General features: G+C 49.2%; 1 protein-coding gene across 2 annotated transcripts; it reads left to right on the top strand.

Moving 5' to 3' along the window:
• The first annotated feature begins 2641 nt into the window (after positions 1–2641).
• Kcne1 (potassium voltage-gated channel subfamily E regulatory subunit 1) lies at positions 2642–13977 on the top strand. 2 transcript variants are annotated; one of them, XM_076911198.1, is made up of 2 exons: positions 2642–2997; positions 13136–13972. In XM_076911198.1, exon 2 carries the CDS (start codon positions 13174–13176, stop codon positions 13561–13563), a length of 390 nt encoding a protein of 129 aa, XP_076767313.1. In that variant the 5' UTR covers positions 2642–2997; positions 13136–13173; the 3' UTR covers positions 13564–13972. The 2 variants fall into 2 exon arrangements, with proteins under 2 accessions (XP_076767313.1, XP_034371746.1); XM_034515855.2 differs by lacking the exon at positions 2642–2997 and adding an exon at positions 3025–3470 and having other exon boundaries at positions 13136–13977.
• Positions 13978–14234: the final 257 nt, after the last annotated feature.

Raw genomic sequence — 14234 nt, 5'->3', positions numbered from 1 at the left:
TTAGAGGTGGTGTTTCTCACAGAAGACCCAGAATTCTCAGGGAAATGACAGTTGCCCCAAGAGGCAATAGGAGCCATGGGATAGAAGGGTCGGGACAATGTTATAACTTTGATCTCTGTGCATGGTCGTGTGTGTGTGTGTGTGTGTGTGTGTGTGTGTGTGTGCATCTGGAGGACAGAGGCTGCTGCCAGTGCTGGTCCCCAGGTGCTGGCAGCATTTTTTGTTACAGTTTCTCGATGACCTAGAACTCATCAACTGAGGTAGGCTGCAGGTCACGGGTATCCTCCTGCCTCTGCCTCCCCAGCCCTAGGATGAGGACTTGGATTCTGGTGGGTGGTCAAACAGAGGTCCCCATGCAAACAAGACAAGCACTTTACCCACTGAACCATCCCTTCAGCCTTATGGGTTGGGCCTTAAATGTCACCTGAAGTTTGATTCTTGGCTTGGTGCTATTGACAGCTAAGATGTTAAAAAAGAAAAGAAAGAAAAGAAAAGGAAAGAAAGAAAAAGAAAAGATGTGGAGCCTTTAAGACATTTGTTGAATGTCTCTGCGAGGGACAGGAACATTCCAGCCCCTTCTCTGCCCGTTTGTTACCTGGCTTTCAGATACTGGTTTTGCTCAGCCATGACACACTCCCCACCACACAGGCTCAAACCACTGGGTGCCAGCCAGTGTAAAGAGAACCTCTTCCCTTGTGAGGTAATTATCTCAGGTTTTTGCTGAGGTAATGCAAAGCTACTTAACCTGGACAACAATGGAGAAGCCAAAGGACAGAGAATGCCCAGCCTGAGGCAGGAAGGACACCAGATGAATGGCAACCACGGGGAATGACCAAGTGCCATATGCATATACTGAAGACTTATCCTGGCTCTCTTAGCATCAGAGAATGAGCAGAGCCAGGAGGAGGCAGACCACTTAGATCTGAGGCATTCCTAAGAGGGGATGATGGGAAGTGGTTGGTTTGTGGATGTCACACTTACTGAAGTAGGGGCTCCAGGAAGATGAAGCTAACCCTACTGAGAGTACAGGGGCCATATCTGTAATGACTTTAGTAAAGGACCAGGAAGAAAGGAGAAGGAGGAAGCTGCTCTGGTACAAGGTCATTTGAAGGGGACAGAGGTCATATCCATTGTATCTAAGAGAAAAAGGGGTACAAATGAAAAGGTGAAGGAAAAAAGAGTTTTGAAAAGACAGGGAAAGGGCTGGAGAAATGGCTCAGAGGTTAAGAGCACTGACTGATCTTCCAGAGGTCCTGAGTTCGATTCCCAGCAACCACTTGGTGGTTCACAACCATCTGTAATGGGATCCGATGCCCTCTTCTGGTGTGTCTGAAGACAGCTACAGTGTACTCATATAAATATAATAAATAAATCTTAAAAAAAAAAAAAAAAGAAAAGAAAAAGAAAAGACAAGGAAGGCCATCCCAGCTCACCAGGGGTAGAGCATACCTCACAGGTCCAGGCTCACCAAGGGTGGAGCACACCTCACGATGACAAATGGGATGGATATCAAGTACAGCCATGTAATAATAAACAACTAATTTTGTGGGGAGCAGAGAGAACCCGGAAGAGAGCTGAGAACACTGCTGTGAGCCACACTACCTTTCTGGAAATGCTCCCACTCACAACGCCCAGGGACAGGAGGGAGGCATTATCCCATGCCCTGATAGAGTGATCCAGGCAGCTGGCCCAGTCTGGATTGTGTGTGGAAGGACCACATGTCAGTGCTTGGTAGGATAAACACAGTGTCTTCATCCATCACCCCTTTCCTCAGCTGCTGGACTCTGGCTTTGGAAAGATGGACAGAAGGACATCACACCCACACAGCACAGCACAGCACAGCACAGCACAGCGGAGAAAGAACGGGGAATTTTTAGGCCAAGTTTATGAACTTTATTTTCTCTGGAGTATGTACGGTTGCTGAAGGTTTAGAGCTGAACCCACAAAGTCCATCTTGGGTGACCCCCTGTGCCCAGTGCTGACCTCAGGCATTTTTCTCCTTGCTTCCCTTTGAAACAATGTCTCCCTCTCTGTAAAATCTAGGCCTGCCTTTTTCAGGTAGCACTATAAGATATGTCGTGTTGAGCCAGGTTGATGCTGCATGACTTAAATCTTGGCACTTCAGAGGGAGACACAGGTGGGTATCTGTGAACTTGAGGCCAGCCTGGTCTACACAGAGTGTTCCAGGACAGTCAGAGTAACACAATGAGACTCTGTCTCAACAAAGGACAAAGGAAACCACATTACAACCAACCCACTTGTAGACATTTTGCTAGTGGCTTCATGGGATATTTCACTGTGAAAGAGCTTTGTATCGTACAGGCCCTAATTTAATTGTTAATTTATTTTATTTTTATTTCTTTTTGGCATTAGGCAACAAGGTTTTAATTATTGTAAATAAAACTGTGAAGAACCTTTATATCTTTAAGACATCTCTAGACTCAGAGCCTGTCTCTGAAATCGATTTCTCAGAATCACATTACACGTCCAACGCTGGTCTAGGGCTCTCCACCCACGCCAGCACAGCTCCCCATCTGCCTTTGTCAACAGGAGTATTGTCCTGGAATGTTGCAGATAGGACTGCCTGCCAGAGGGCCTTCAGTTGCAGCCAGTTGTCCCCAGGGGCACATAGGGGCTGTGGTCCTTAGAAGTGACCAGATAAGGAAGACCACAGGGTGGGGTGGGGATGCAGTGACTCTTGGCTATGTCCTTTAGCTGTAGGTCAGAAGCCTGCCTCTGTATCTCATCTGTTAGCCTGGCCAAGCCCTTTCCCCAGAACTGCCCCTGCTGACTCACACCTGTCAAGCGGGTGGGCAACGCTATGAGACTGACCAGGAAGTCACCTGAGCCACTTTGGAGCTTGCTCCCTGCTGGGAGAGAAAGGCGGTTCATACTTGCCTAAGAACTTGGGAGGTGGCGCCAGGGCTGGAGTCCCTCCAGCAGCTGACTGCCCACAGCAGAGCCCGACTGTTTAGCCACCTCTGCACCGTCCATCCAGTAAGTAGATGCTCAAGATAGCCACGGGGGTCCAGCAGGGTGTTAAGATAAAGGGATCCGGAGAGGTTCTGAGCTATCTCTGAGGTGACTGTGTTTGCAGCGACTTAACAGGGTGTTTGCGGCTGCCCGGGTCTGTTCTCTTTATTCTCCCATAGACTGTCTGCCAGCCTAGCCCACCCACTGGAGAGTCAAAGTGCTTCCTGCCCTTGGGGCTGAGTGCAGCGTGCAGCGTGTAGTGTGCAGCCCGCAGCCTGCAGGGTGCAGGGTTCGGGGTTCAGGGTGGGTTGGGTAGCCTCAGAAACCTGGACTGGCAGATCACAAGCCGTGCCAGCTGGAAGCCCCCGCGGCTCTGTGCAGCTCTGCCTGTCAAAAGCCGTATCTCATGGGTGCCTCTGGGCTTGTCGGTCCTAGACCCCCGGCATAGGCTCCAAGGATCCCGCTGCACACCAGGCTCCCTTGGCTTCTAGACCCAGGTAAGTCAGGGCTCCTGCCTCTGGGACAGGTACCCTGCTAGGACCAGTCTTGGCCTACAGACACACAGCAGGGCCATGGATTTAACTCCGAGCCAGTCCCCTCTCTACCTGTCTTCATGTATAGGAAAGTTATAAGAAAACATTTTGCTTTTATTATTAACTCACTGGCATTCTCGGAGAAAATCTGAAAAATATTTAAAAGCATCAAATGAAAACTAAAACCATCACCCCCAGTCCTCAGCCTTGAAGAGATTTCCCCACCACCAATTCAGTGATACTTGAAGCACACCAGACACAAAGAACCTGATTTTATTTTTATTGTTTAGTTATTTATTTAATTATTTTGATCAGGAAGGTTCTTTGGGTTTTGGGTTTTGTTTTTGTTTTGTTTGTTTGCTTTGTTTTTGTTTTTCGTTTTTTTTTTTTTTTTTTTTTTTTTCCCTGTGGGAAAGGCATGGGACATGGAGAACATGGTTGATATCTGATCATGGTTGCAGTAGTGAAGGAATGGGAAGCTTCTAGAAAAAAGTCAGGTAACAGCTATGGTGTGCTCTTAATCCCTAATTCCTACTGCACTCCACTGAGGTAAAGAGCAATTAGGGTGGGCTCTTTGGGTCATCTGATGCATCCCCTGCCCTGGGATGTCTCTGTGTGGACTGATAGCTCACTTCAGCACAAGAAGTAATGTCCACCCCCACTGAGGAAGACTGTAACCAACTGTAGCTGCTGTTATTATTCCGTCTAACACTGGACATCTAGCAGCTGCCATTTGTGGTCCCTGATGGGGCCTTTGCTTGGTTCACAGGCTCTGCTCCGATTCTTGGATACAATGTGACTTTGACTGAGGCAGAAGCTTCTGCCTTCTGAGTCTGCTTGGTTTTCCCAGCAAATGAGGAAGGCGCCCCAAGTTCCCAAGGAAACAGTCCTGACATCACCCTACAGATCTTGCCTTTGATAGTGGAGTAGGAATCATTTCTAAAAATATAAGCCCTTGAAGGATCTCAGAGATTCACACACGTCACCCGTGTCTCTGGGGGTGGGCGGCTGCCTGTGTGGTCTCTCATTCTGGGAGTGAGATGGAACGCGGAGGCATCCATGCATCCGTGCATTCATGCGTGCACGCCTGCTTCTGGTGATTGCTTACTGCATTTCCACCAGATGCAGACTCTGTTCCAGCTGTTCTGGGCAGAATGAAAAACAGCTTATGCAGAAATCTCACTTAGAAATCTTACCTCTCGGTGGGAAGATGGACATCCGACAGCAGCACAGTAATTAAGAAACCTACCGTACATTCAAACACAACGCAATAGAAAAGGATTGTAGGGTGAGCATGGAGAGTGATGGTGCCAGGCAAAAGTGCATTGCATCAATAATCACTTAAATCTTTTTAGAGATAAGGTAGGGAGCCATATAGGTAAAGAAATTGTATCTTGCAAAAAAATAATAAAAATAAAAAAACTATAAATTTTAACAGGAAAACATACTGCATTGCAAGAGGCTTTCATGTAATAACCTCACAGGCCGCTTCCGAATGCAGTGTACCTTCTCAGTGACTCACTCCCTCATTGCAGTGGTACTGTCTGGACACTCCGAGTTCCATCCCTTTACATAGCAAACCTTTCTCCTACTGCGGAAGGGAGAGACTGGCCCCACAAGGGGCTGACAGGCAGCGTTCTCACAGTTTACCATTCTGTCTAGCCTTTGAAAGGCCTGTGGCATGAGATGTCCTGCACGTGCTCTTGAAGAGAGCAGGGGCAAAGGTCATTGCAGGGTTATTTGATGTTGCGTACAACCTTGTGGTGTGTGCAACATGCAGTCTGGGTAAGGTCACCATCCCAAACCTTTAGAGGGGAAGCCGAGGCTCTCTGATTTTTTTACCTGAGTTTCTGAGTACAGTTCCTGCCTCCTCAACTTAATACTTCATTTGTTCTTTATCCAAAATTCTCACACTCCCCCCCTCCCTGAATCTTCTGAGCATTTCATGTTTGCCTGTCCAGTCCTCAGACCCCAGCCTCCCTGTCCTTCATCTGTGGGAAGGTCTGGGGAAGCCAGGGAAATAGGACCAGACTCAGAGACCGCAGCCCACATGCAGCCAGGAAGCGACAGACAGCAGCCTCCCAGTCTGAGGACAGTGGTTCTGAGTCTCCACACTTAGTCCCTGAGAAGTCCTGTCTGCCTCAGTCCCCAAGGAAGGATGGAAGGCAGTGGTAAGCCAGCTTGCTGCCTGGAGGGCCTGGAGAGGCCTGTTGGCTTCTTTCTCAATAGGAGCATGCAGCATGTATGGACAGGAGCATGCAGAGTGTGGTGGACATGGCGTTGAAATGAAGGCACAGGCAATAGATAGTTGCTTCCAAGATCAACTGGTGTAAATTCTAGGCTCGGCCAAGGTCACGGTCATCCAGATCGGGCCTGTCTAGAATTGCCTTCACACTTATCCTGCTTCTTAAAATACACAAGGCCGAATGCTTCTGTGACTCTGCCCCCGGAGTCTTGCTAAGGAAATGCCTCAGGAACCCTGTCACTAGGAACAAGAATGTACCCCACTCCACTGAGATAAGGCATGACTGGGGAACGCGCCCTGGCTCATCCAAAGCTGAGTGGGGCAGGAAACAGTCCGAAGCTCTGGCCATGACCCTCATCACGCCCGTTTATCTTGGAACTTAAACTGCTAGACAAAGCCTTGCCAGGAGAGCCAGCCATCAAGTCCTCGGAATGTTGCCAGTGTTGGAAAAGCCTCTGTTCTGGAAGCTTCCAGACTGTTATCAGTGCTGATGGGTAACATAGCAAGAGCACATGGGGTGGGGGCAGGAATGCAGAAGGTGCACTGGGGGCCACACGGGCTCCACTGGCAGACATTGGGTTCCACCTACCCAGCCTCCTGAGCCCCATGTCTTAAGTGACTTGCAGCGACCTGGAGCTCTGGGTCTGAGCTTTCAAGGAAAAACCACATGTGCACTATTCTAACTGGGGACAATGCCCCTGCTTCAAACCCAAGCATCATCAGAAACATGTGGAGATCCCAGCCAGTGCCAGTGTGAGAGTGTCCAGTCCAAGCTGAGCGCCAGGCTGGTTCTGTCTGAAGCTGGGCTGTTCTGGTATCAGGACCCAGAGCCATGGCTCTCGGGCAGAGCTGTTTATGGAGGTCTAAGGAAGGGGACAACTTCTAATAGCTTAAGGGAATGTTTAGGGAAGAAGCCAGTCCTTACATGTAAGACCCAAGTGTACCCAAGAAGTGGCTGGTTCCCCAGTTCCTTTGAGTCTAAGGAGTCTGTCTCCTCTGTACAAGGTCCCGGGAACTCCCTTCTCTGTCCTGGGAAAAGGGGAGCCTGTAGATAAAGATTAAATCTCACGAGTTTTGCCAAGAGAGATAACCTTGGGCCACTCATCGTAATACTATGGGGCCCAGTTCTCTGTAAGTTAAAAATGGCTGGATCTCCACACCCACTTGGGTCCAACAGTCTGACACCAGGGCCACTGCACTGTGGGTGCTTTGACATTGTAATGGCAGTGAACTTGGAGAACAGGACACAAGCTCCCTAATGGTGTGCAGATTGGACTGTGTCATTTCTACTGTCACAAGGCCACTGACTAACTCATTCGGAGTCCTCAGTGTACGAACTACACAATGACCTTCAGGCTTTGTTGGGCACAGAGAGCATCAGCAACGGCAAGGCAATGCATAACTATAAAGAACAAGACAGTTTCCATAAACTTGGAGAGTTGTGATTTGAAAGGGAGGTGACCAAGCTGGCTTCTCTAGCCTAGCGTAAAGCTAACCATGATTTAAGGTGCCAGGGTGAGTTAACATGAGCAAGTAAAGATGACACGTTCTGGAGGCGCATGCAAGACCAAGAAAGGTCTGGAAAGCAAAGACAGTGTGAAGATTCGGCCACGATTTACGCCGCCGTGATTTACGTCTTAGACCATTAACTCTGCCAGGTGTTCTGCAGAACAGAACCTCAGTCTGTTTTCTAACTGTCCACTGCTCAGCCCAGATGCCTCCACCCTGACTACAAGATGTGCCAGTTGGGAGTACAGAGGTCTGTTTGGGACAAAAATATCCAGGAGTCTAGCTCATTTGATAGTGTGCTTCATCAGTATGCTCCAGGCCCTGGGTTCAGTCCTCCTGCAGCATACACTAGGCGTGGTGACTAATCTAGAATCCCAGCACTGGGGAGGTGGAGGCAAGACCTTTGGGAATTCAAGGTCACCCTCAATATGTAATAAGCTCAAGACCGGCGTGGACTACAGGAGACACTCTCAAGAGGAAAATTCCTTTTTGGACTGAAGCGGAAAGTCCAAGGCCAGTGGCTCACACCTGGCAGGAGCCTTCTTTCTGTGCCATCCCTTGGTGGAAGGTGGAAGGAGGGGAGGGGTTGACCCGCCCCGAATGCTTTCCAATCACCATTTAAAGGCCCTCAGCACTGTTGCACTGAGAATTCTTTCCAGCACATGCTCTGGGGACACATTTGAAACACAGTGATAAGCTTTTAAAAAGTCCAGTGTCAAGGTAGGGACCCAGAGCGGCATCATTACCATCTCAGGGGTAGGATCCAAGCATCATTATTCTCTGAGCTCCATAGAATTTCTCAAAGCTAGTGGGTCTGGTGCCCAGGGCAGCTCCTGGATGCAGAAGGCATTTGACATGCAAATTCCCAGTTTCCACCTAAGTCTTAGGGGTGCAGAAGCCCCTGAGGTGAAGCAGTACATCAGGTGCTTCTTAGGCAAGCTAAACTATGATCCTAAGAAGGAGAGGGAGGGTGTGTGGGCCCGGGGAGGGGGGAGGGGGGGCTGAAACAGATGTTTAAGTCTGTTTCTTCTGGTCACAGAAATTTCCAACTGGTTTTAAGTAATAGGTCTTTTTAGTAAACCCTCAAGTATAAATTAAATACAGAATTGACTCTGAAATTAGTTTCCTGTGTAGAGTTATTGATTCTAAACCAATTAACATATGTTCCCTCACATAGTCATTGGTCTGTAAGAACTCCCTGACAGTAAATGGCAGCAGGCTTGCCAGCTGGTTATTTCTTGAAATAAAATGATACCGTCAGCTCGGGGCCCACTCTTCTCTGTGGCAGGAGCCTGAGTCTCCCTTAATGGTTCCAGTCACTTTGGGAGAGGTCACTGTGCTCTGAGTTTTTGATGAGTTTTCAGACAACTCCTGACTGATCCCTTGTTAGACAGGCTAGATTTCAACTTTGTTGAGGATCCGGAAGCATGGTGTACCTTCTGCCCTTCTCACCCCTAACAGGCCGCTGCCCATACTCAAAAGGCTAGCAGTCAGAAAGATGAGCTTCACTTCTCACCCACGACAGCTCTCTCCAGAACGTCTGAAGAGAGCCACAGTGTCGACCATGGTGAGATGAGACCTGAACCTAAAGACCCAGATTCTTGGAGACAACGTGGGATGAAAGACCCAGTGGCCTCAGAAGACCCAGCGATCTCCTGGTGTCAGCCATTTTCTATTGTGAGACAAACGCCTAAGATGACAATTCTGGAAGGATTTATTTTGGCTCACACTTGCAGAGGTTTTGATCTACTGTGACTTGGCACCGTTGCTTGGGCTACAGTGAGGCACAAGGCAGAGCAGCACACAGTTAAAACAGACCTGCTCACCTCAGCCTGCAGCCAGGAAGCAGCAAAGAGTACTCAGAAAGACCCTTCCACGGCAACAGCAACCCACGCTCTTCAACACAGCTTCACCCTCTACAGTTCCAAGGCCTCCTGTAAGTCTGTTCAAACTGTGAGTCCACTGTGGACTGAACCATTGATTACGTTGAGGCATTCAATGATCTAGTCACCTCTAGACAGATCCCCACAGACATAACCAGAGGAGTGCCTTGCCAGTATTCTAGGTATCTCTCGGCCCTGTCAAGACCAACCAGCCGTATCCATACTCAGGACCGCTAAATGTCAACCAGCACTGGCCATGCTCCACGCCTGATCAGTGATCAAACAGCTTGGAAATGTTGAGTTTTCCTGTTTTACAGAGAGGAAAGGATGCAGAAAAGAGAGGCTGGGGGTCATTTCTAGGATCCTGTGCCCATGAAGTCAGAGCCGGAATCCAAAGTGAGAGGTGAGGAGGCCAAAGTCTGAGCACTGTCAGCTCCTTTAAGAGTGGGTTTGCGTGGGAGTTAACTGAAGCTCTAAAGCCAGCTCAACGGCCTCCTCTAATTAAAGTAAGCAGGGTTTAGAGAGCCAGGCCCCGTTTGTGGGACAATATTAAGTTTGATGATATCATCTCAGTAAATGTTCCCGGGTAGCTCCTGTGCTGCTGTGGGCCAGGCACCAGCTCGGTTGAGTAGAAATGGAGTCTAAATATCTTGACCAGGATGAAGCTGGCAGCATCGAGTTCAGAATGATGCTAACCCAGCCCTATATACCAAAGAAGGTCTCAGAAACAAAAGTGTGAGCTGCCCCACTAAGGGGGTCTCATTGGCCGAGTATGAATAACACCATTGTGGAGCCGGTCTGAACCAGAAATGTATGAAGACGTAAGGATAAGTGGAAAGTTAGTGAAGGGCCAGAAAGACTGGCGGCATGGTGCCTGGGGACACTGACAGCAATGGAGGAGTGGAGCTGCGACCCTCAAATCCAGAGCCCAACCGTAGCTGTGCTCTGGACAGGCCAGGTCCTTCTGAAGGTAACTAGGGACAAATGAAGGCCCTCACTTGGGACTGCTGAGGTAGGATTTGCTCCAGTATTGATGTGGATGGAGGCCATGGCTGTTGAGCTCAGGCAGGGTGCTGACAGGGTGCTGACAGGGTGCTGACAGGGTGCTGACAGGGTGCAGCTGGGGTTCTGAGTGGGAGCGGCCTGGGAATGGCCAAAGGGTAAACTTGATGAGCAGTGCCCCACAGCTCTAGTGCTGAGACAGGAGAGCTGGGGTCAAGGCCATGTGTATGATTCTAAAGGAACAGGTGTGATCACCAGGGCGAGGTTGGCATGAGGAGAGGGAAAGTAGAGGCCACTAACATGTCAACTGTGTGCAGAGCAAGAAGGCTTCAGAAAGCGCCAAACAGCTTCGCCTGGGGCTGGGTTCGGGTTCATCTTTAACAATGATTTATTCATTCTTATTTTACGTGCATTGGTGTTTTGCCTGCAGTGTGAAGGTGTCAACTCACTTGAAGATGGATTACAGGCAGTGTAAGCTGCCACGTGGCTGCTGGGAATTGAACTCGGGGCCTCTGGAGAAGCATCCAATGCTCCTAACCATTGAGCTATCTCTCCAGCCCCTCAGGTTCACTTTTAAATTAATCCAGGTCTACAAACAAGTAGCTATAGGTCTAACCCAGAGTGGGCTGGGAGTTCTGGGGTTGATGGTTGCCCCAGGGTTGATGCTGGTCAATGTCGCAGTCCCCATGCTAGCTGGAGAAGGCTGAGCTGCCCTGGTGTATGTTAGACTTTCTTTCCATGGTGACTCTGGCCAGGAACTGTGTCCCAAACATAACCTTTGCTTCTAGCTACAAAAGTCACTAAAGGTAGCTCATGGCATATTCTACTTAGCTGCCAGAAGATTCCTAGGAGATGAGGTTAGACCACCTCAAGCCTGCCAAACTCCTAGTGGTCATTTTTGCATTGAACTACACATCTCCAGGCTTCTGCTTCTAAAAAAGAGAGAGGGGTAGAAGGTGGTATTTACCCAACACCCACCCCAAAGGATTAGAAATTTTCACTCATCAGTGATCTGGTGGTCACCTAGGTAGGGTTCTTGGAACACACAAAATATCTGACAGAATCCTACAGTTACTCGGAGACACTTCTCACAGTGACCAAGCCTGGGCTTTCAGATGAGGCCATGATGTCAGGAGTGGTGTGTTCTTTAGGGGCCCACCAGTCATTCACTGGAGGAGGTAATCAGAGAAGGAAGGTTAGCACACTGAACACCTACCAGGTCCTCAGACTGGAGTGTTGGAAACTCAGTGCACCTTCTTCTGGGTGCTACCTTATAGCATATGGCTTCCATTCAGGGAACCCAGCCCCCCACCCCCACCCCGCCGAGAGACGTCGTCCATGGAGAAACAGCCCCCCAAACCCAGCCTGTTCTCTCACAAATCCAAGTACCATGCCTGCATAGTTTATGGGGAACAAAGCTTTGTGTGTGTCACGGTTCTGAAGACGTCCAACACTGTGGTGTGGTCATGTATTCTGTATCTGGTAAAGCATCTCGGACTACGCCACGATGTGGCAAGACAGAGCAAGTTAGCTAAGGATAACCCATTAAATCTATGAATGAGTGACTGGACAATAAAGGCCCTCTGTCAATAACACAGTCATCTATAAATGGATCCGTCCATTCACAAGGGACAGCATCCTTGTGACACAGTCACCTTCCAGTAGTCTTCTTGCCCAACTCTGTTACATTGAGAACCAGCTTCCCAACATGTGGACTTTGGGGACACATTCCCATTATAGCAATCACCCATTGCACATTCCATCCAAAGATGCCCTGACAGCACCTCCGGCTGAGTGGTTATGGAACCTCTGTAGTTCCTTGTCTGTCGTTGTGATAAATGCAGCGAGCACATATGGCCTATGGAAGAAAGAGCTTCTCTTGACTTACAGTTCCAGAGTGAGAGTCCATAATATCGGGGGAGGCATGGCACAGGCATCCAGAACAGGAAGCTGAGAGACCACATCTTCATCTGCATACGGGAAACAGAGAGTGAACCGGAAGTGGTCAAGTCTGTATGTCCTCAAACCCCTCCCCAAGTGCTGTGGTTCTTCCACCAAGCCGTTACTTTTTAAAAGTTCTACAACTTCCTGCAACAGTGCTACAGACCCAGGACCAAAGGCTCAGTTACGTGAACCTATAGGGGGAGATTCCCACTTAAATCACTGCAGCCACCCAAAAGTGCTGTATGAATATATAAGTCATTTTCAGATGCATAGAACCAGAATGAGGCTGTTTGCCTCTCTTTTGCTTATAATATATATATATATGTATTTTTTTTTGAGACAGGACTTTACTATGTAGCCCTGTAGCCCTGGCTGGCCTGGAACTGATTCTATAGACTCAAAACTCACAGGGATCCTCCTGCCTCTGTTTTTCTGGTACTACTTTTATCCTTTAAAGGTTTTCAAATTACATTAATTTATTTTGTGTTTGTGCATATGTATGTGTATGTTGGGGAAGCGGGCACACATGTGGAGGCCAGAGGACAGTTTGCACGAGACAGTTCTCTCCCGACACCATGTGGGTGAGAGGGATGGAACTCAGATGGTCAGGCCCAGGTTTATCCAGCACTTTCACACACTGAGCTATTTGCTGGCCCATCTGCTCTGTTTCTGGAGTGAGTGGCCACCGCAGTTTTCTTCAGTAGGGGGAGTGGGCAGAGAGAGAAGTGACGGTGCTTGAGTGTAAGGAAATGCACAGGCAAGCAGCAACATTAATGGGCCGTAAAGTCCGTGATAACGGGAAGAGGTGAGAGCAGTGTGAGGTAAGAAGTGTCACTGAGACTCATCGCAATGGCTGCCTGCCAGAGAGCGGGAGGACTGCTGAGCAGAAACAAAGGCGGTCCGGTCGGTCACCAACTGATTGAGTCAGTGAGACTCCTGACAGTACATGCCATGGAAGGATGTCTGCTCGTCCCTGTCACCCGAGGGGTGGGGGTGGAGTAGCCAATCATGCTTTTTGATTCCAAGTTGCATTTTTTTCTTTTCAGGAGTTTCGTTCTGCATCAGGAAAACCTTGACGCCCAGGATGACCCTGTCCAATTCCACGACTGTTCTGCCCTTTCTGGCCTCGCTGTGGCAGGAGACAGCTGAACAGGACGGCAACGTGTCGGGCCTGGCTCGTAGGTCTCAGCTCCGAGATGACAGCAAGCTGGAGGCTCTCTATATTCTCATGGTGCTGGGCTTCTTCGGCTTCTTCACCCTGGGCATCATGCTAAGTTACATCCGATCCAAGAAGCTGGAGCACTCCCACGACCCTTTCAATGTGTACATCGAGTCAGATGCCTGGCAGGAGAAAGGCAAGGCCTTCTTCCAGGCCCGAGTCCTGGAGAGCTTCAGAGCTTGCTATGTCATTGAAAACCAGGTGGCTGTTGAGCAGCCTGCCACACACCTGCCTGAGCTGAAGCCATTGTCATGAACTCGGTAGCTGGTTAAGAATAGACAAGCCCTACAGGTGGCAAGCTGGTCTTTCTAGTCACATGCCTGCCGTGGTCTTTATTGTAGGGGTACCATTGAGTTTTTGTGAAAGATTGTGAGGGGTGAATTAATGACACCAGCTTTCTGAAATCGCATTCTTTCTATAGTAGACAGTCGACTTATCCTGCAGCGCCTGCCCTTGTCTCTGTAAATCTAGCACGGTCCCAGACGTCGTGGCTTCTGAGAATACAAGCTGAGTTTCCTCAAATCTCATTTAGCCGTGTCATGTGATTACGTTCTGATGGGAGACGTGGACATGATGAGTCCAGTTTGTAAGCAGGTTTTGAAATGGGAAGGGTATGCTGTCTGTCCTCCATGTACTGGGAAGGTTGTGCTCTCTGTCCTCCCTATCCTGGGAAGGTTGTGCTTTCTCTCGGTCCTCCCTGTCCCACTTAAGGACACTGACAGATTTGAGGCAGCTTTGATGGAGGCGGTGACACACCCTCAGGTGTACAGAGGAGGCAGGGCCTTCCTGTGCTGCCCACCTGTCCGGTTCATCAGAAAGCTGTTCACCCACAGTCCCTGAGGCTACTGCTTATTTTGGTCTCTGCTAAAGCTACGGAATCAATATCTAAACAGCGCCAGCTCTGTCCTTGTCATGTTCACAGCCGT

This window comes from Arvicanthis niloticus, chromosome 12 (assembly GCF_011762505.2).
Source record: "Arvicanthis niloticus isolate mArvNil1 chromosome 12, mArvNil1.pat.X, whole genome shotgun sequence".
NCBI classification, from domain to species: Eukaryota; Metazoa; Chordata; class Mammalia; order Rodentia; family Muridae; genus Arvicanthis; species Arvicanthis niloticus.
This window is presented reverse-complemented; position numbering and strand designations above follow the sequence as displayed.